The sequence below is a fragment of the Triturus cristatus genome, chromosome 3_2 (assembly GCF_964204655.1).
Source record: "Triturus cristatus chromosome 3_2, aTriCri1.1, whole genome shotgun sequence".
NCBI classification, from domain to species: domain Eukaryota; kingdom Metazoa; phylum Chordata; class Amphibia; order Caudata; family Salamandridae; genus Triturus; species Triturus cristatus.
Window position 1 is genome coordinate 971,805,920 of NC_140584.1, and position 19,864 is coordinate 971,825,783.

General features: G+C 45.0%; 1 protein-coding gene across 12 annotated transcripts in view; it reads right to left on the reverse strand.

The window, feature by feature from the left end:
- The window catches only part of NF1 (neurofibromin 1), a 1,956,660-nt gene that overhangs the window by 1,387,079 nt on the left and 549,717 nt on the right, over nt 1–19,864 (reverse strand). For all 12 annotated transcript variants that reach the window (XM_085649550.1, XM_085649547.1, XM_085649544.1 and 9 more), the window contains exon 11: nt 18,328–18,402. In XM_085649550.1, the coding sequence (XP_085505676.1) occupies nt 18,328–18,402 (75 nt within the window). The remainder of the gene's footprint in view (nt 1–18,327; nt 18,403–19,864) is intronic.

Sequence of the window (19,864 nt, forward strand, 5' to 3'; positions counted from 1 at the left end):
AGTGTGACACCCATAAAAAGGAGGCAGGCCACACAATAACATGTAGAAACAGGTAGGTCTTTTATTAAGATGATGAAACTTCAGCCACAGCACCCCAAGTGCCTTCAGAGTTTAACCACTTTAACCATAAACATTCCAAACGGAACTTCCTATACAAGAGAAGCTAAAATGAGCAATAGGAGTAAACCATATGAGAAGAAATACATTACTAAGATTAAACGACAGATGAAATGATACAACATACCCTTCCTCCTTAACAAATCCAAAGGAAAAAAATAGCTTGACAACCCCTAACAAAAAGAGGCAACATAGAAGATGAAACAAATGAAAGGAAAAAAGAAACGTAAGATTAGCACTTAATCCACAACTACAATCCTATTGTAATTCCAAATCCGCCCATCCTCCATCTTGGTAGCCCCAAGAAAAACTTTAGTCACCAAGTGGTTGACTAAAATGTGAAATCCCATGAGATTTTACTAAATCATCAACTTTGACATAACAGGTTTAACAGCTTTGTGAATTTCAAAACATTATTTTCTTCTCAACTGAAGTTGACATTCTCTCAATTTACCTTTTTCATTCCTACTTTCTGACCCCCAAAAAACCTTGCAATAACGCCTCACCCATGGAGGACATACTTTAATACAGGGTTCTTGCTTCTTAAAAAACACAAAAGTACTGATCACAGTGCTAGAATCCGGGGTAAATCCATATTCTTCAACTTTTTTTTCTTACAGACAGAATCCAACTATTTCCACTGCGCTTCTCAGTTTGTATGGCCTCTGAGGGTTCTGTTAAATCTCTCCATCATACCATTAGTTTTTGGATGGTACAGAGCACACCTCATGTGTAATACCTCTATCAGCTAAAACCCTTTCCATCTCCTTTGAAGTTGACTGTACCACATTGTCCGCAAGCATGAATTTGGGAATTTCTTCTCTAGCAAAAATTTAAGACCAGAATTTCCCAACAGCAGAATTACTGGTCTCACTTGTAACAACCTCTGGCCATCTAGAGAGCATTTCCCAAACAACAACAAATACTCAACAGAATTCCCCCCCAGGGGTGTGGAATTTATTAAAATATCTACTTGTCCAAGGAGCAGGTGCTTCTTAAATCTACTTGCCGTGTAACAAATTCCACTTGTCCATTTGGTGCCATGAGGTGCGGCGATAAATGTCAGCAATCTCATTATATAAGAGCTCTGATATAGCCTCTCTGATTATGCCAGGGCTTATACCATAGTAGTGTTTGAATACTTGCAATTCCCTTATGTTACCACGTTTCCGCAGATCTACATACTGGGGTTGAAGGTAGTGGTAAGCAACAGTTGCAGGGTTGGAATGCCTTTTTGAGTCTGCGCAAACCTACTAACCTGCATGTTTTAAGGGTTTTCACCAACTTTTCTCTAATCGTTTCCCATACTGAGAAATGTTGGAAATTTCCTCCTGACAATGGCAGACGTGAACCTTCTTCCAGAGTTGGGAAAAAGGTGGTTGGTGGGAAAGTGAACTTGCAAACGATTAGATTTTCGCATGAGCAAATCTACACATGCATATTTGCTCATATTAAAATGTAGTTCACTAATATTTTCTAGGATTTCTATTTCTTGTCCTTCTGCTGTAAACTCTTGGGAATTCACAAAAGCTGTATAGCTGCACTTAATGCAAGGACATAAACTATGGGTGCACTTTCGGTATCGGCTGGCTTCACTGTGAGTGGCCGCAATCTGCTCTTTCACAAGGAGCATATTGGCACACAAAGCAGTTTTGTTCAGTGCCAGTAACTACTGTGGCAGTGTGTGCTTTTTGAGACCAAGAACTGTTTTTGCTTTTACTAATGTTTGTTATAATGGTGAGGGCCTGGTAGCTCCTACACCAATAAGATTTTACAAAAGACATTTCAAAACAATTCACACATTGACAAAACTAAAAAGCTGACCACCAATTTCAGACCTACTGGCTTTGCCAATGCTAGTTTATTTTTGTTTCCCATAATCTTATTGAAACTAGTAACTATGATTTTCCATTATGAATAGTTTTGGGGAAATACTAGCATGCATCAACACATATTACTAAATGATGCTGCAAAGAAATGGTACCTGAAATTTTACAGTAGTTTAGCTAAATGTTTTTGTTCCCCACTTTCATTTTTTTATGAACATTTTATTTTGAAAGCAAAGAATCCTCAATCTTGCTTCCAAGCTTCTGCAAATGTTTGCATCATATCAGAGAGCATTCTGGGAACATTATACATAGCCTCCTTACGCTAAACTTTGAAAACGTGTGTACACATTTTTATACTGGAACCACTGTCAGTAGTGCAGTTAGAGCTTACAACATTTACTTAGAGCGCTCACTCTAATAAAGGCTTTCAATTAATGAACAATAAATGCAAGCCTGAACAGCATTAACATATCGACAAAAATATTACCTTAACTGTAGACCGTGCCCTTCCCTGATCCATAATGTGGTAATGCAAACTGGCAAACAAAGGGTTTGTGCTGCAGGGGTTTGGGCCTACTTGTCTCAAGGACAAAATACACATGAAACCCTGTTGCGCTTGACCCCAAACAATATATCCTGGGCATCGGGCGATAGGAATTCCACATCCCTGCTTCAATAGGACCTATAATGTCGAAGGCAATCTCTTCCCAAGCATCCTTAGGAAGCTAACGACAAACCATTAGAGGGGTTCTCACTTTTATACTTTTATCATTCATCCTGCACCCACAACACTCTAACCAACGTTTCAATAGTAATGCCCATACCCGGCCACCAAAAAGCACATCCAAGTCTTTACTTCATCTTACAAATGCCTTCCTGACCTTCATGGGCAAGGTGCATCATTCTTTCCCCGACACCAAGGAATGGGACTAGCTACCTCCCCTTAAAATAAGATTATCAACCACAGAGAGCTCACCAAACACTTTAACAAACCCATCAAATCTCTGATCTCCTTTCCAATTGTTATTTCCACTAAAAAGAGATTGATAAACCGGTCTTAAAACATCATCCTTCTCCATCTCACACAACCACTTACTCACTGATACACAACCCAAAGTAATATTGCAGACCTTGAGCTCATCATCTTTCTGCCAGATATCTTCCTCAACCTCCCCATCAACGGAATCCACAACTAACCTGGAAAGACAGTTAGATGCTTTGTTATCCTTAGCACGCAAATACGTAACCACATACCAAGTCAAGAAGAAATACATCCCAGTCCTGTCCTTCCCAAAAAACCTCTTAAATCGGTGTATGATCCTTCTGCACACATAACATGAGACCCCACACAAACGGTTTACATTTTACTTTTATATCAAACCTATGACAGGCTAGGGCTTCCTTTTCAAAGATGAATAATGCACTAAAGTCTCCTCAATGACCTTTAGGCAAATGCTATGGTGCTTCCTGATTCTGCCTCGAAACAGCACCAAGTCCCTTTTCACTAGCATCTGTAACCACACAAAGTAAACCAGGAACTAAACTTTTCAGGCACTGTGCTGTTGACAAACCACACTTAAGGGCTTCGAATTCCTTTTGATAATCCTCCACCACAAAAACTGAATCCTCTTCCTCAGACAATTCCTAATGGCAGGTGTGTGGCTTGCAAAATTAGTAACAACCCTAGAGTAGAACGCAGCCATTCTGAGAAATTCTTGCACTTCTTTATTAGTAGGATGTGGTAAATTCAAAATATTTCTAAGTCCTCTTTGGGCTTTACACCCTCTCCAGAAATGACATAACCTAAATAAGAGATTGACACTTACATTTTAAAAGTTATGTCTTTCAAGTTGACGATTGTGAAATCTTCCCTGACGTTATTTATGTGCTTGTGCAAGGTATCACTAAAGTTTAAAACATCATCTGGAAAGAATTTCACTCCTGTGACACCCATCAATATTTCAAATATGGATGCCGCAGAACAGACCAAATGGCATCCTGTTGAAACGAAACACTCCAAAAGTGTTATAAAAGCAGTAGAATCTTTTGAACACTCACTCAACCTTACCCGATGATAGGCAAATGCCAAGTCAAGGGTTATCATCTCCATATGTTTTGGGGAAAGGAAATCTATCTCCAACCACCACTTTGTTAAGATGTCTAAGATCCACACACAACCATATCTCACTCGAAATTTTAGTGACCACAACAACGGATGCCATGTACTGCAAGGTTTCCATGGCTTCAATAATGCCCTCTTTCTAAAGCCTACTCAATTTATTTTCAAGCACATCCTCCAAGTTTAAATGGATATTCCTGACATTGCAGTCAATAGGTTAAGCATCCTCTTTCAACTTTATGCAATGCACATATCCCTTGAGACAAACCACACTGCTGGAAAGCACTTGCAGAAACTCCTGCAAAAATAAAACTGGTATGGTATCGACCTTCCACCTGGAGTGGAGAGGTGTGGTGCAGCGGCCAGGGCAGCTGACTTCGGAGCACAGGGTCCACGGTTCGATCCCCGTTTCCGGCGGCAGGTCAGCACCATGTGACTCTGGGCAATAGCTCACTTAAATTTCCACGACGGCCCCCAGCACCTTGAGACCTATTAAGGTGAGTAGTTTGTGCTTTACAAATACAGATTTACATTTACCTTCCTGATTTGAACCTGTGGATATGAACTCAGGTCTAGAAAAATCTCCAAACGTTTCAAAACTCTGTCACCCTTGACCGGAACATATATTTTGCCAAAGGTATGATTACAGCGAAATTCTAGACCAGCTTCAAAGTAACCAGTCAACTTGATAACTTACGGTCATAACTATATGGGGTGACATCAGGATCATCAAGATCAACCTTACCTCTGAAGTAACAAGCATAATCCCCTTCAGAAACCATCATTATAGCGATCTCAGTCCAATTGAACCTGACCATATGAAAGGGATGTTCACACTGCATGTTAGACACACAATTCACTTTGTTAACAATCTCAAGATCAGAATTCTCCACACACCTCATTCACTTTCTTTGACTGTGGAAGAATTACAATACTTTGCATAATGTCTTTTCTTCACATAATTTACACAAAACCTTTGCAGTAGGATAATCTTTAAAACTAACCAAGTGATTGGGATTTCCATATCTATAGCAAGTATTCTGGCCTTAGAAGCAACAAATTGCTTTTTTTTTTTTGCGACCGAAGGTGGTAGAATAGACCGCTAAATTACCCTCTTCGGATTTTAAGTAGGTTGTGTATATATTGCATAGAATGATCAACTTGTTTACCAATGATCACTACCCCCACAAGACTGGGATCATTTTTAGACTACAACTCTTCCTACCTACCACTTCTACATTCAAGCATAAACTTTTCTCTAATTCACTCTTCAGTATTCTGCACAAAGTTACAAGTTGAATCAAGTTTAAGGAGAGCAGTAACAAAATCCTCTATAGATGAATCCTCATTTTCTTTTCCCAAAATGAAAACGTTGCAAAATTATGGAGACCTTAAGAAGAAAATGAGTGTACAGTTTATCAATAGCCGCTTCAAACTCATTCAAATCATCACCCTCACAATCATTAGATATTTCAAGTTCTCAAACACTTCCTGGCCCTCTGCATCCAAACAATGTATAAACTTTGAAGTCTTCTTTTCCGGTGACAAATTAGGAACACAAACTTTTAAATAATAAACACTTCTTTCCCCTTTGACCAGGGAAGACTATGATCACCTGAAGATGTTAGAAAAAAAGGAGGAAGAGAGATATTTTGCTTAAAGAAAATAAGACAAAAACTCAAGAAAAGTAAGTGAAATATAACAAAAAAAAAGTAAAAATGAGAGTGCAACAAAAGAGGAGAGAACCAAGAAAGCAGATGACTGAAGAGACAAGGGAGACCCACAACGAACAAATGCAAAACACCAACACATAAAACTGTATCTGAGTGCCACCTGCAAGGGAGTAAAGTCAAATGTAAAAAAAAAAAAAGTGTTGAAATAAATAATTTGATGAAAAATGGATGAAATTATCAGCAGAAAAGCTTGCCCCAAAAGCTAGATATAACCCTGTTTTTGTGATGGAGCCATAAAGGGGAAAAATCTTTCCACGAAGACAAGACAATCCTGGTCCTATGTCCATAAGAGCATGTTGGACTTGCGAGGATCCGGATAGGTAATCAACTACTTCCTGTCGAGAGAACGTCAAGATCACTTAGCGGATAAGAAAATACCCAAAACACAGGTGAAAGGCGAGCTTGCTGGAAAGAGAGACCCCGATAATGCCTCAGAAGAATCTCACAGGTGAAGAGTGTAATGCAACACGAGAGCTGGGAGCGTGAGGAGAAAGAAAACCACTCCCTGGGCTCGCGCAAAGCAAGTGCCTACTCATGGCGCTCCGATACGGGAGCACTGTGAGCACAGGGCGTCACGAGGCAGCTATGATACCACAAGTCCTCACGGAGCAGCTCGGGAACTCTAGAGGGCAAGGTTGAAGAGCCACTTCCAAGCTCTTATGAAAAATAACATTATAGCAAGTAAGGGGGCGTGGCCAACCAGCGAGCAAGTTGGCCGCATAGCAGAGCGGCTCTGACCAAACGCACACGTTCGATCCAAAATCTGCATACTTATCCGTAAGGGGAACCGTTGTAATTGTTAATAATTGCATCCAAGTCTGCATGGAGTGACCCGATCGAGAAACTAAAGGAATCGGGCAAAGGGGAGCAGAGATCGGCCCGGCTTCCTACAGCATAGGCCACACTATGTAGTCTACGAAGAGGAGGAGGGGCGCCGTAGCAATCAAGGCAGTGGAGAGCGCTGGACGTCCGCGACCATCCTGAAACTAGCCCCGACTGAGATCTGCATCGGAGTATTCCAGAACGTTCATGGGCTGAACCGGCCTCTCGCAAAGGTTCTGGGAGAGCGCGAGTGGCCTGAAGGTAACAGCAGCGATACACAGGGAACACCGGGGCGCAGCTGTGACAAGGAACCGCATTTTGAGAGATGCCTCCCTAACAAGTCTGCGGAGAACAAGCCTGTGGGTACAAACCACTCACAAGCATCGTTCTGTATTGATGACCCCCGGGGGAAACTTGCGCAGAGGAGGAGCATCGGTGGACATTTAACAATACGGCAGCAGCGCAGAGACAAGGGCTGGTGGGAGCAGTGGCCCAAAGCGTATGAGATAACAGCCAGACTGTTCAGCGCCACCCGGCCAAACACCTGCTAAATACCCTGACTGCCTCAACTGAAGGACAACATACGGCTTCGGCAGTGGGGAAATAACTTCATTTCAAAGTCACTGTGGGCCGATCACCGTATATAATTGCTGGCTCCTCCCTCCCGACCCCCGCCTCCAAAAGAATATCATCTGCTTGGCACGGAGGTTTCTTGGTCGCCGAAGGTGCCCCCTGAACTGTGAAATATCTATGTTTGCTTGAGACAAACGGCAAAGGCACCGGGCAGTTTGAGACAGCCCAGTAATTGTGGGGGCAGGACCGGGAGACTGCAGACATAACTTTGGCAAAAGGCATGAGCTAAACACATTAAACACGGCTATACAGAGATGTGAGAAGGAACTGCCAGAGTGTCAGCGGAGAAGGTCGGAAGCATCCCAGGGACAGACATACTGACGGCCATTACAACGATAAGAACATTGCTTGAAACTAGAATTGACGCTGTCTCTACTGAGGTGTCTCTAATACGGGCTGATATGCAAAAAATGAACACTAGAATTAAAGAAGTGGAATCTACCACCAGATCCCTAGTCAAAGACACTTTGACGCTCACAAAGCAAATGACTGAACTGCAGGTCTGTAACAAAAAGATGGCTGAACAACTTGATGAATATGAAGGGAGGTCTAGACGAAATAATATACGAATTCTCAGAGTGCCGGAACATGCAGAGGAGCAAGCGACTGACCTGTTTGTTGAGGAGCTGGTGACTACCCACTTGCAGCCTACTAGGCTATCAAAATCCTTCACGGTCAAACGGCACACAGAGTACCCGGAGGCAGGCCCAAACCCAGAGCACCTCCAAGACCAATTGTGACAAAGATTTTCAACTATAGAGACAGGGATATCATATTACATGAGGCCTGGACTGCGCCAACTGTTACATTTGAGAACAGTAATGTGACCTTCTTTCCTGATTTTACGCTCAAAGTCCAGTGCCAAATACGCAGATTCCTCGAGATAAAGAAGGCCATGTGTGAAAAGGGTGTTGAATACGCAATGCTCTTCCCAGCTAAACTGCGTGTTTAAGCAGAAGAAAAAGTCTGGGTCTTTGCTACCCCTGATGAAGCTTGGGACTGGTTCGAAGGATGGCAAACTGTGGGGAAGAGGAATCATCAAAGTCAACGGACCAGACTGGGGCAATCCTGTGATGAGCAAGATACAGGAACTGAATCTGGCGGCACCCCACTGGAGGATGACACCCCAAAATAGCTACACTGCACTTTATGGTGTTATAAGTTTGAGATAAGATGCACTTTTCTTTTTTGGCCTCAGTGACACTCCCCTTCCTCAGTGAACATACAAGTAAGGTATCGAACAGTACATGGTCTATTTCCTCGCAGAGACTGGGGAGTAGGAATATTAAGGGATAGACCAGGTCTCCAAAGAAGTTCTAGTATTGACAAGGTTTTCTCACTAACATTTGATGCTGAACGGGTGGGCGGCTGGTCCATGCACCAACAGTTTCAGGGGTAGGCGATAGGCGCTCTGCAGAATTGGGGAGGCGGGAGGTTCTAATACCGCCATGTAGGGAGGGGGTATGGGATGTTGGGGTGGTGGGATTTCCGTCAGCAAGTAACTCCGCTGCTGTCGAGGAAAAACATAAGATGCATTCAGAAACATATGTTGACAGGAAGGGGGGGGGGGGGGAGGGGGGGAAGAGGTGTTTGTTACGTTTTTTTCTTTTGTTTAGTTACTGATGACTTGGTATGACCGGAACGGGTCAATAGGGCTCTCACACTTTGCACTGAGAAGCAAGAGAAATGGAGTGATCGATGTTTGTATGTGATATACCTAGATTGCAAGATACCTGAATTGATTCAATTAATGAAACACAATGTTATTGTAATTGGAAATGGGACCACTTTTAACCCCTTCAGCGCGGCGCGGATTCCCGCGCCACGCTGAAGGTTCGTTGCGCGGGCGGGCTCATGACGGAACGGTTCCGTCATGAGCACAGCCCAACCGACGCTCATGATGGAACCGTTCCGTCATGAGCGCCGAAGGGGTTAAAGCAGGGACTTAAATTGTTGTCCTGGAATGTAAATGGCTTGGGCGATAAACTAAAGAGGTATAGTGTTGCAATATTTAAAGCGACATTTGCTCGATGTAATTTTGCTCCAGGAGACATGTGAGAAGTTGGCCTGGTATATACTGTCCACTAATTTTAGTGGGCACCTTGTACCAGTCCAAACAACCCCTTATTGGTTATAGGTTAAAGACAACCTTTATTGAAAGCTATCCTAGTGGTAGCTATGGAGAGCAGCCTTCAGACTAAGTCTTGAAGGAATGTAAAGAAGCTTGTTTTACCAGTCTATAATCTCTTGAATAGCTAAATGAAAGACAACCACACCAGGTACATATATATAAAATATATGTATTTATTTCTAAACACACCCTCCTAGTCTCTTTATGAGGCTAGAGGTCAAACCACATAAGTTACACTTTAAATATGACAGTAATAGGCACAAATACAAGTCAAGCCCAAGAGGCGGGCCAAACCATATACTAAAATAGAGGTGAAAGAACCACGACTTAACTAGACACAAGGCCTAGAAGCTGTAGAATCGCTGGGACCCCAAGGAACCACCCAAGGTAGTGACATAGGGGACCCACAGGGACCGTGTGCAGTGTGAGAACACAGCAGCGAGCTCCCGTTAGCTTCTATGGGGAAAGTCGGGGTTAGATTTTTTAAAGATTAAAGAGACTTAGAAATGAGTCAGGACCAAACCCTTTGGGACTAAGGAAGTTCTAGGGTCAACACCCACTGGAGCACCAGAGTACTCGTGTTACCTCACCCAGGGAAGCCGGGTGCATAGGTGTCAAATGGTGTCGGGTTGCGTAGTCGATTTCAATGGTAGCTGGCGAAGAAGTGCTGCTGCCAGGAAGATGCAAAGTGTCCGAAGAGATCCAAGCCTGGGTCGAAGTCAAGAAGCACCTGAAAGCAGAGGGGACAGAGTCTGGGTCACTTGCCAGTGAACAGGAAGGCGACAGGCGAATGCCCACCGATAGCGGGTGATTTCAGGTGAAGGAGGTGAAGCTGGACTCTTCAGCCAGGAGGCGTCGAGGACGACCAGGAGCTGGAGTCAAGCTGTCCCACGAAGGATGTCGAGTGCTGCAGCGTCGGTGCCCGTATTGGACACAACAAGCCTTGGCAACAGCAACCCATGCAAAAAGGAGAAAAATGCTTTGGTGCAGACCAGCAAAGTCTGAGGGACTCACCACTTGGTTGGGAGTCGGGGCACGTCTGGAGCAACCAGGGAAGCCCAAGGAAATTCAAAGTTAACCCCTCAAGGACGCACCAGTCGATGGACCAGTGATCGCGGCGGGACCTCGTGAGGAAACACAAAATGGCGGCTCATGGGTCACTCTGGGTGAAATGGCCGACAATCTTCGGTGGACTCTCTGCTTGAGGTGGGGGCTACAAGTAACCCCAAGCACGACTTCAAGAGACGTCGACAAGTCAATGCACTTGCAAAAGTGCACGGTGACCAGGAGTTCCGGTTCCAAGCTACTCACGAGGGATGCGGGTCTCGGCTTTGCTGGGGACTAGGGTCAGCCTCTGTGATGTCTGGAAATCCTCTTCCTGGGCTGCAAATCCTTCAGAGTCCGGCGGGAGCTTCGGAAATGCAGACCGGCAACTTGCTTTGTTGGTGCCTGCCAAGCAGGGGAGTAACTCCTTGACCCAAAGGGAGATTTCTTCAGTCCTCTAGTCTTTAGTAGAGCTTTGAAGTTCCAGGATTCAGCTTCAGAGTTTCGTCCAGGGATATCCAAAGTTCTGGTTACAGAGGTTCCTTACTTATACCTAAGGAAGGGGTTGGACTAGCTCTGGGGACCCACCTATGGGAGGGTTTGGAAAGAGGGGTGGCTACACCCATTTCCTTTGTCCAGTTTCACGCCAGGGCACGGGCTAGAAGCCCTTGAACTGGTCTGAGGTGGACTATGCACAGGGACACCAAATGTGCCCCCAGTGTAGGACTTCAAAGCACTCCCACCCAGCCCCAATACACGTAAGCCTCCCCTGTGACAGAAAACCTATTGTCCCGGCCTCCCCTGTCGGAGTTTCGGTCAGCAGCAGGAGGCCAGACCCGTGTCTGTGGCTGCAGTATCCATTTTGTGATGCCAGGGCTCTATTAGATTTCTACTGGGTATACCAGTACTGTCATGTCTCTCCCTCTAGAAGGGTGGGATCATATCCTCACATCAAGAACTGATGTTGGGGTATGATTCCAAGGTGTTTGACACCAAACACAACATGTTTCCGTGCAGTCAGTCCCAAGTTAGCATTAACCGTTTTAGATATAATGCACTTAAGAGTATATGGTCAGGCTGCACCACTGACAACCCCAGAGAAGAGATTCCGAAGGCTGTGGAGGGGCTCAGCTCATGCCTGGGCATCCTCTCACATATAACCAAGCACCCTGCCTTCAGGATTGGTTACTATGTGCAGTGATGAACAAGTTACTTACCTTCGGTAACGATGTATCTGTAAGAAACATTAGTTAGTTAGATTCCTCACCTTAGAATATCCCCAGGCGTCAGACTGGATCCGGAAGATTTTTCGTCAGCAATACCCCTTGCGCGTCGCTAGGCGTCGTCTGCGGCTCCGCGTCCGTCGTCGGCGTCGTGCGCCGGAATGACGTCGGAGTACTTAGACGCCGCCCTCGCGCGCTGACGTCAGTTCTTGTACATAGCTTTCCGCGCCAGGAACGCAGAGCCATGCAAAGACCGACACTGGTGCCAAAAATAAAATCTAGGGGCCTGAAAAGGATAACCTTAACCCTAGATGTCAGTTCGCAGAACGGGGAGGATGGGTGGGTCGGTGAGGAATCTAACTAACTAATGTTTCTTACAGATACATCGTTACCGAAGGTAAGTAACTTGTTCATCTGAAAGAAACACGTTAGTTAGATTCCTCACCTTAGAATAGATACCCAAGCAATACCATCCCCGGTGGTGGGTCTGCGAACCAAGATCATACCAGAAAGTCCTGGAGGACAGAACGGCCAAAGAAGCCATCCCTCCGGACTTGGCTGTCAAGGCAATAATGCCTGGCAAACGTGTGTAGCGAAGCCCACGTCGCCGCCTGACAGATGTCCTGCAAAGGGACACCCTGTCCCAAAGCAGTAGTAGCCGCTGTGGCCCGAGTGGAGTGGGCGCGCAGCCCAACAGGAGGGTCCTTTTTTGCCAAGGAGTAACAAATGTTGATGCACAAAACGACCCACCGAGAGATGGTCCGTTTGCGCACCGCTTTCCCCTTCTTAGCACCCACGTACCCAACGAAAAGTTGGTCGTCCACCCGGAACTGCTTTGTGCGGTCCAGATAAAAGGAGAGCGCACGTTTTGGGTCCAGACGGTGGAGCCTCTCTTCCTCTTTGGAAGGATGCGGAGGCGGAAAGAAGGTGGGCAAGGTGACAGACTGCCCAAGATGAAATGGAGTCACCACTTTCGGAAGAAAGGAGGGACGAGGCCGAAGGACAACCTTGTCCGGATGAACAGACAGAAAAGGAGGCTTTGAAGATAAAGCCTGGAGTTCACTCACCCGTCTAGCCGAGGTGATGGCTACCAGAAAAGCAGTCTTAAGAGTCAGAAGACGAAGAGGACAATTGTGAAGAGGCTCGAAGGGAGCGCACATCAGGAATGTCAAGACAAGATTCAAGTCCCACTGAGGCATTACAAAAGGGACAGGAGGGAACGTGTGAGTAATGCCTTTTAGAAAGCGTGTAACTACAGGGGACTTGAAAAGAGAAGGCTGATTAGGAAGCCGCAAGAAGGCAGAGATGGCAGCAAGATAACCTTTCAGAGTGCCCAGGGCAGAGCCCTGCCGGGCCAAAGAAAGAAGAAAGAGGAGAACCTCAGAAAGAGGGGCGGAAAGGGGATCCACAGCCTTTGCTGTGCACCATGCCACAAATTTGTTCCACCGGCAGGCGTATACCGTCTTTGTGGAGGGACGCCTGGCTGCCAGAATGATATCACAGACTTCAAGAGGCAAGTCAAATGGCATCAACTGCCGCCGCTCAATCTCCACGCATGGAGGTGGAGGCTGGACAGGTTCGGGTGGAGGACCGTCCCCTGCTGCTGCGACAGAAGATCCTCCCGAAGGGGCAGACGTATCGGAGGATCGGTCAGCATACTGAGTAGCTCGGGATACCAGTACCTTCGTGCCCAATCCGGAGCCACCAAGATAACTTGGGCCCGGTCGTGCCTGATCTTCTTCAGCACTCTGGGCAGAAGTGGTATAGGCGGAAAGGCGTACAACAGACCGCAACTCCACTCGCGACGAAAAGCGTCGCCAAGCGAGTGCCGCCTTGGAAATTCCAACGCGCAGAACTGCTGACATTGCGCGTTCTCTTCGGTGGCGAATAGATCTAACCAAGGCTATCCCCACTGCTGAAAGAGACCTTGCGCCACTTCGGAGTTCAGACGCCATTCGTGATCCATCATGCACCAGCGGCTGAGTTAGTCTGCTCTGGCGTTCAGAGAGCCCGCCAGATGTTGAACCACCAGGGTGACGCCCTGGTGTTCCAGCCATGTCCAGAGGCGCAGAGCCTCCTGACAAAGGGTCCACGACCCCACCCCGCCCTGTTTGTTGCAAAAAGGATCAAAAAGTTAGTCAAAAATTGACTAAAGGGGTAGCTCTCCCGGATCTGCGCTTACTGGCGCGGAAAAAAGAAGAACTGACGTCAGCGCTCGAGGGCGGCGTCTAAGTACTCCGACGACGTCATTTCGCCGCACGACGCCGACGACGGACGCGGAGCCGCAGACGACGCCTAGCGACGCGCAAGGGGTATTGCTGACGAAAAATCTTCCGGATCCAGTCTGACGCCTGGGGATATTCTAACGTGAGGAATCTAACTAACGTGTTTCTTTCAGATAGGAGAGGTATAGTGAACCTATACCTCAGTAAGGGGTGCATGCACCACCTTACCCAGGCTGCAGTAGCAGACCTGTGGTGTCATTTTGGGTGGCTTTCCAGGGGTGGCATAATACATGCTTAAGCCCCTGGTAGGCCTCTGGGGTACCTATGCCCTGGGGACATAGTATACCATATACTAGGGACTCACAAGGGTACCCCAGAATCCAATCTGGAGTGTACCTAAAGAACATGCAATCAATTTAGAGAGGAAGCAACTGGCTGGGGCTCTGAATAGCAGGGTCTTAGCCAGACTAACGTCGAAAAACAGTGAAACACCAGCAAAAAGTGATGGTAAACATGTGAAGCAGATCCCACTCTCCTACACGACACACTTGTTGGGAATGTCTGCAAGGCATTAACCAGATGGGGCTTTCGGCTTGTGGCCGACTCTGCGCTCAGTACTGGATCCCGAGGAGTGGGCCTAATGATGCTTAAAAGCTTCAAGTTGGCTATTGACCACACATGAACGGATAACCTGGGTAGATTCGTATCGGTTTAGGGGAGATGGGAAGGCTGCGTATTGAACCTAGTGTCAGTGTATATACCGCCTGGCCTCCATGTCTCCGCCTTTTAGGCACCTGAGCGACCTCCTGCTTGCTTTGCCGGAGGGGAGACTCTTTGTTGGGGGAAGATTTCAATTCACTTGTTTCAGATAGTCTCGATCGCTTGCCCATCAAAAACTTGCAGCCTTCCGTACACAGATCCACAATTTCATGGAAGCAATGGGACTCTGATATTTGGAGGGCACGCCATCCCATAGAGCAGCAATAGACATTTTACGAAGGTGCCCACCATAGCATGTCTAGAAAAGAATATATCGTCACACCAGCAGACCAGCTAGATCAGGTCACTGAAGAAAGACATCTAGCGAGGGGAACATCAGATCATTCACCTATCTGGGCCCTGATAGAAGTAGGGGAGCCACAGATTGGTAGGGTGGCCCCAATAAATTCATGGTATCTCAAGGTTCCCCTGATAAAAGAAAAAATAGGAAGAAAAAACTTATCTTTATTTCAACAGACACTGTGGGAGGCCTTTAAAACTATAATTAGAGGCTATGATGGTTCCCAGATTGCGGGCACCAAGAAAGAAAAGCAAGTAGCCCTGGCAAGTCTTGAAGCAGAGATACTGGAATTGGAAAGTAAATTACGAGAAACTAATACAGATGAAGTTAGGCATTCCCTGAAATTAAAGACAAAACAATATATGGCCTGAGCCACGGAAGCTGCCAAAGGACAACACAGGGCAACACTCAGTAGAATTTACGAGGTAGGGGAAAAGGCCGGGAAATTATTAGCATGATTGGATCGCAGAGAACAAGCTAACAGAGTAGTGGTGGAACTTAGGGATAAACTTAACATTATATACACTGAGCCGCAAAAAATTGCAAACGCATTTGGCAACTACTATGACCAGATCTATAGATCCCAAACGACTTGTACGAGAGAGGATGCAGATGCATTCCTGAAAGATATCTCCCTGCCCGTGCTCTCTGATGAAGATCGTGACGAATTAGAACAGAAGTTAGCCGCTACAGAGGTCGAAAAAGCTGTACAAGATTTGAGGGCGGGCAAAGCAATGGGCCCAAATGGCTTGCCTATTGAACTGTACAAACTCGCCCCTAGCGAGAGATGTGAGCACTCCCAGTAGATCAGAGGTTAGCAACCATAGTGGTTATTCACAAAAACGGAACACACAAGAACAAATGCTCCTCATATAGACCAATATCACTGCTCAATGCAGAAGCCAAAATCCCAGCGAAAATACTGGCCACCTGCTTACTACAAGTTATTACCAAATTGGTGCACCCGGATCAGTCTGGCTTTATGCCAGCCAGAAATACTTCTCTTTATCTACGATGACTTTACGGAGTTATAGATCGAGTGAATACAATACGTGAAGGCGTGGTGGTGGTATTCCTCGATACCGCCATGGCGTTCGGCATGATTGAATGGCCCTACATGTTTTCAGTATTAACAAAAATGGGATTTGGCCCGAGTTCTCTGAGCTGGGTTTAGCTATCCAGGATAGCCATTCAAAAACTCACATGTGGGTGGTATGATGGGGGGGATTGCGCTCCTGGATATCAAAAGATACTACTGGGCTGCACAACCAACAGCAATTAACCAGTGCATTTATAGGCCCCTGGGGCACCCCGGATATCAAATGGACAGATGGCTGCTACCAGCGGGTGATTTCCCAAGGGTGTTGTACACCAATCCCACTAAATTGAAACTGATGTGCCCCACAATGCATGCAGTACAGGTATGGCGTATGGGTATGAAAAGTTTGGCTTGGGAGGGTAAAAAAAACACATTGGGACGCGGAAGTCTTAGGCAACCTCAGAAACACTAAGGGCTTCGACCAATGGGATCTGATCTGCATCTCTAAGGTTGGAGATCTGTGGAAGGCGGGAGAAATAGTCACCTTTTCCCAATTGCAAAGAGTACAACCTTGCCAACTCCTAATATTTCAGATACATACAGATTAAACACGCACTACAGACGGCAATAGTTAGGGGACACACGCCACAATAATCCTCTCCACTAGAAAACAGAATCCTAGATGAGTACATGCCAGAGAAAGCCATTACTTTGACTTAAAAGAAACTAATCAATAATCTGTCTGATCCCCTTCTCCGGCTCCTATCTAAATGGGACCATGACTTGGCGGGGTTAGAAGACGAGGAATGACTTGAGGCGCTGGCTTCCCCCAAGGAGGTAGCCATCTCATCTAGGTTGAGACTGATACATCTGAAGGTGCTTCACAGAATCTATCTTGCGGGCCCAGCAATGGTAAAGATGGGCTATAGAATGGAACCAGGTTGCATGAGAAGGTGTGGACAGGTGGGAACCTCCATACATATACTCTGGGAATGTACATATATACAGACGTACTGGTCTGAGATTACAAAATGTATGGCAGAAGTGATGGGATGCGAGATTGACAACAATATAAAGTTGTGCCTCCTGAATATATGGGGCCCTACTGACCTAAACACCAAAGAAAGAATATGGGTGACTCTTGGTATGATAATTGCAAAACGCAACGTTGCAAGATTGTGGAGGGCGCAGGAGCCACCATCCCTAACAGCATGGGAGAGAAATATGGATTTGTGCATGCTAACAGAAAGGACGGTGTATGAATCTAGAGGGTGTCCCAACAAGTGGTCACAGATTTGGGAAAAGTGGAATACTTACAGGGGAGGAATTTGCGAGCCCCCACAGCAGAGACATGGGCAAGATCCAGTGTAGACCAACAGGACAACTTGTTGAATGTATTACCTCCATGATATTGACAGGCTCTGTATTCTATGTGGAAAACGTAACAGAATTGGTGCACTCTTGATCGCTAATGTTTGTAGAGTGTCTGCTCTTTGTAAAATTGTCATCAATAAAAAGAAATATTTAAAAAAAACATTATAGCAAGTACACAGAGAGCACAGTTTACTAAAAAAACAGGTGCAGCTGCTCCATATCCACTACAACTCAGACAGTACACAGTCCAAGAAAGGGCATAGTAGTGAATGGCTCTCCAACATAGCACAAACACAGATTAAGACCGGATAAATAAACAAAAATCCATCCAAAATAGACAGGAGGTTGACGCAGATCCAAACATATCCACAGAAAACAGAAACCTGGCACTCTGCAGACCTTAGAAAGTAAAATAGGACTCAATGAATCAACTTGAAAATATGAAGAAAAAGTGTTGCCATTTTTTTAAAAACATGCACAGGGTGATGAGCCACTCATTCCCAACCTGAGGTCCATAAGGAGGCAGAAACGGGTAGGTTTTTTTAATAAGATGAAGAAACTTCAGTCACAGCTCCCCAGCGCACGGTCCTGGTCAACTGCCATCACAGTTTCCTCACTTTAAGCATAAGAATTCAAAATGGAAACATACCATACAACAGACGCTAAGGTGAGCAATAGTAGCAAACCATTAGAGAAACCATACATTAGATACAAAGATGGAACCACCAGAGGATACAATACCAGAACAAGTTAATAAGAATGCCTGCATGGAGAACCTGAAGTTTGTGTCACTGTATTTCATGTACAATCTATGACACTGTATGGGAAAGAGTACAAAGATGATGGCTGATTACCAGATATGTATTAATCTGTTCTCGTTACACTGAAAGGGTAATATTAAAAATATTTCAGCGCTTTCAAAATATTTAAAATGCAATTCAACAACATAACAATAGTTAAAGCATTTTAAAAACTTACATTAGTAATTATTCGGTGTAATGAATTTACAAGCACATAATGGAATGTTGGTGGAGAGTTCTGCGCCAAACAGATCTACAAAAAAGATACAAAGAAAACAAAGTAAATGCAAGTTTCAGAAATTTAACATGATGAAAACAAATGAACAGATGAGCCAAAGGGGCAACGGAAGAACTGTAAAATATCCTGGCAAATGCGGGGTAATTGAATAAGATACAATGAACATAGCAAAACAATATCAAGTATAAACGTTCGGCAATAGATGCCCTTTTGACCCTAAACAAACTCCTCATGAGCTGTGATTCTTTCATTCATGTATCACCATTGGGATGGGGAGGGTCTCATCCATCTCTGCTCCTTCCTGAAACGTTTTGAGGTGATACGCTAAGTGGGAGTCGCAGGGAGGGTCCCAAAACTCATTTCCCTATTAATATTTCCATAGGAAATCTGAACTTCAATACCGCAATAAATGCTGAACAGAATTATACTAAATTTGGTAGAAAGTTCAATCTTGGCCCAGAAAGTGAGCTTTTTGTGATTTGGTGTAAATCCTTTCAGATCTAAAATTGAATCCAAAAGGTAACCTATTTCTGTGATAATTTGCCATTTTGCCACAACATAGAGACAGTAGGCACTTTTATAATAATAACCTTTGCAGCCTGGTTAATAGAACTGGGGTCAGACCACATTCTTTTCAGTCCTAAAAACACAAACTTGATATGGCGCAGCCAATGCAGTTTACAACACCTTTCTAGACTTCAGATCTCCTCATACTGTCCCTTTAAGATTCTAACTGTGTTATCCACTGCCTGCCCCAGTAAAGTATTGCTCTAAGAGCTGCCACAATGCTTATTCTTTAGAGAGAGGCTTCAAAATAAAGTGGAAGAACAGGAGTGCTATGTGGTAAATTAAGTAGGGCTCAGACAAAATGATTTCCCCTGATGGTAGGTTCATTAATACTGCCCACCACCCAGATCTGGGCCCCATAGAGGGCTGCTGGTTGAGCTGTTGCTCTATAAACCTCGAATGCTGGAGACAGTAAACTGAATGTTGTTTATCTATTACATTTAATGATGGCAGAGGCTCTATGAGGCATTGTTGCCCTGCTTTTCTCAATATGGGGGAGACACTGTCGACCCCAATACCCAAATAGTTAAAATGGAAGACTTCAAGTTATAACAAAATGACTTGTAGGGTCTAAATCCCATAAACCTTCTTTGTTGGATATTGATCTCCAAGCCCCTTAAACCAGAGAAGATTTGAACGTACTTAACAGATTTTGCAGCCTCACTGAGGTTTGTCAAATAAGCAACGTGATGTCTGTGAAAAGTAGGCCTGCGATAAGTATGCCGTCGAGTTTGGGGATTTGTGAATGCAGTCGGATAGATGAATAAATGAGTCATTAATATATAATGAAAAGAGCGTAGGGAAGAGAACGTATCCTTGACGTATGCATTTTATGATGGGAATGGGTTTACTAGTCCTGCTTACCCCATCGCACTTGGGCACATATAGACTTGTAAAGCCTTACTGTAAT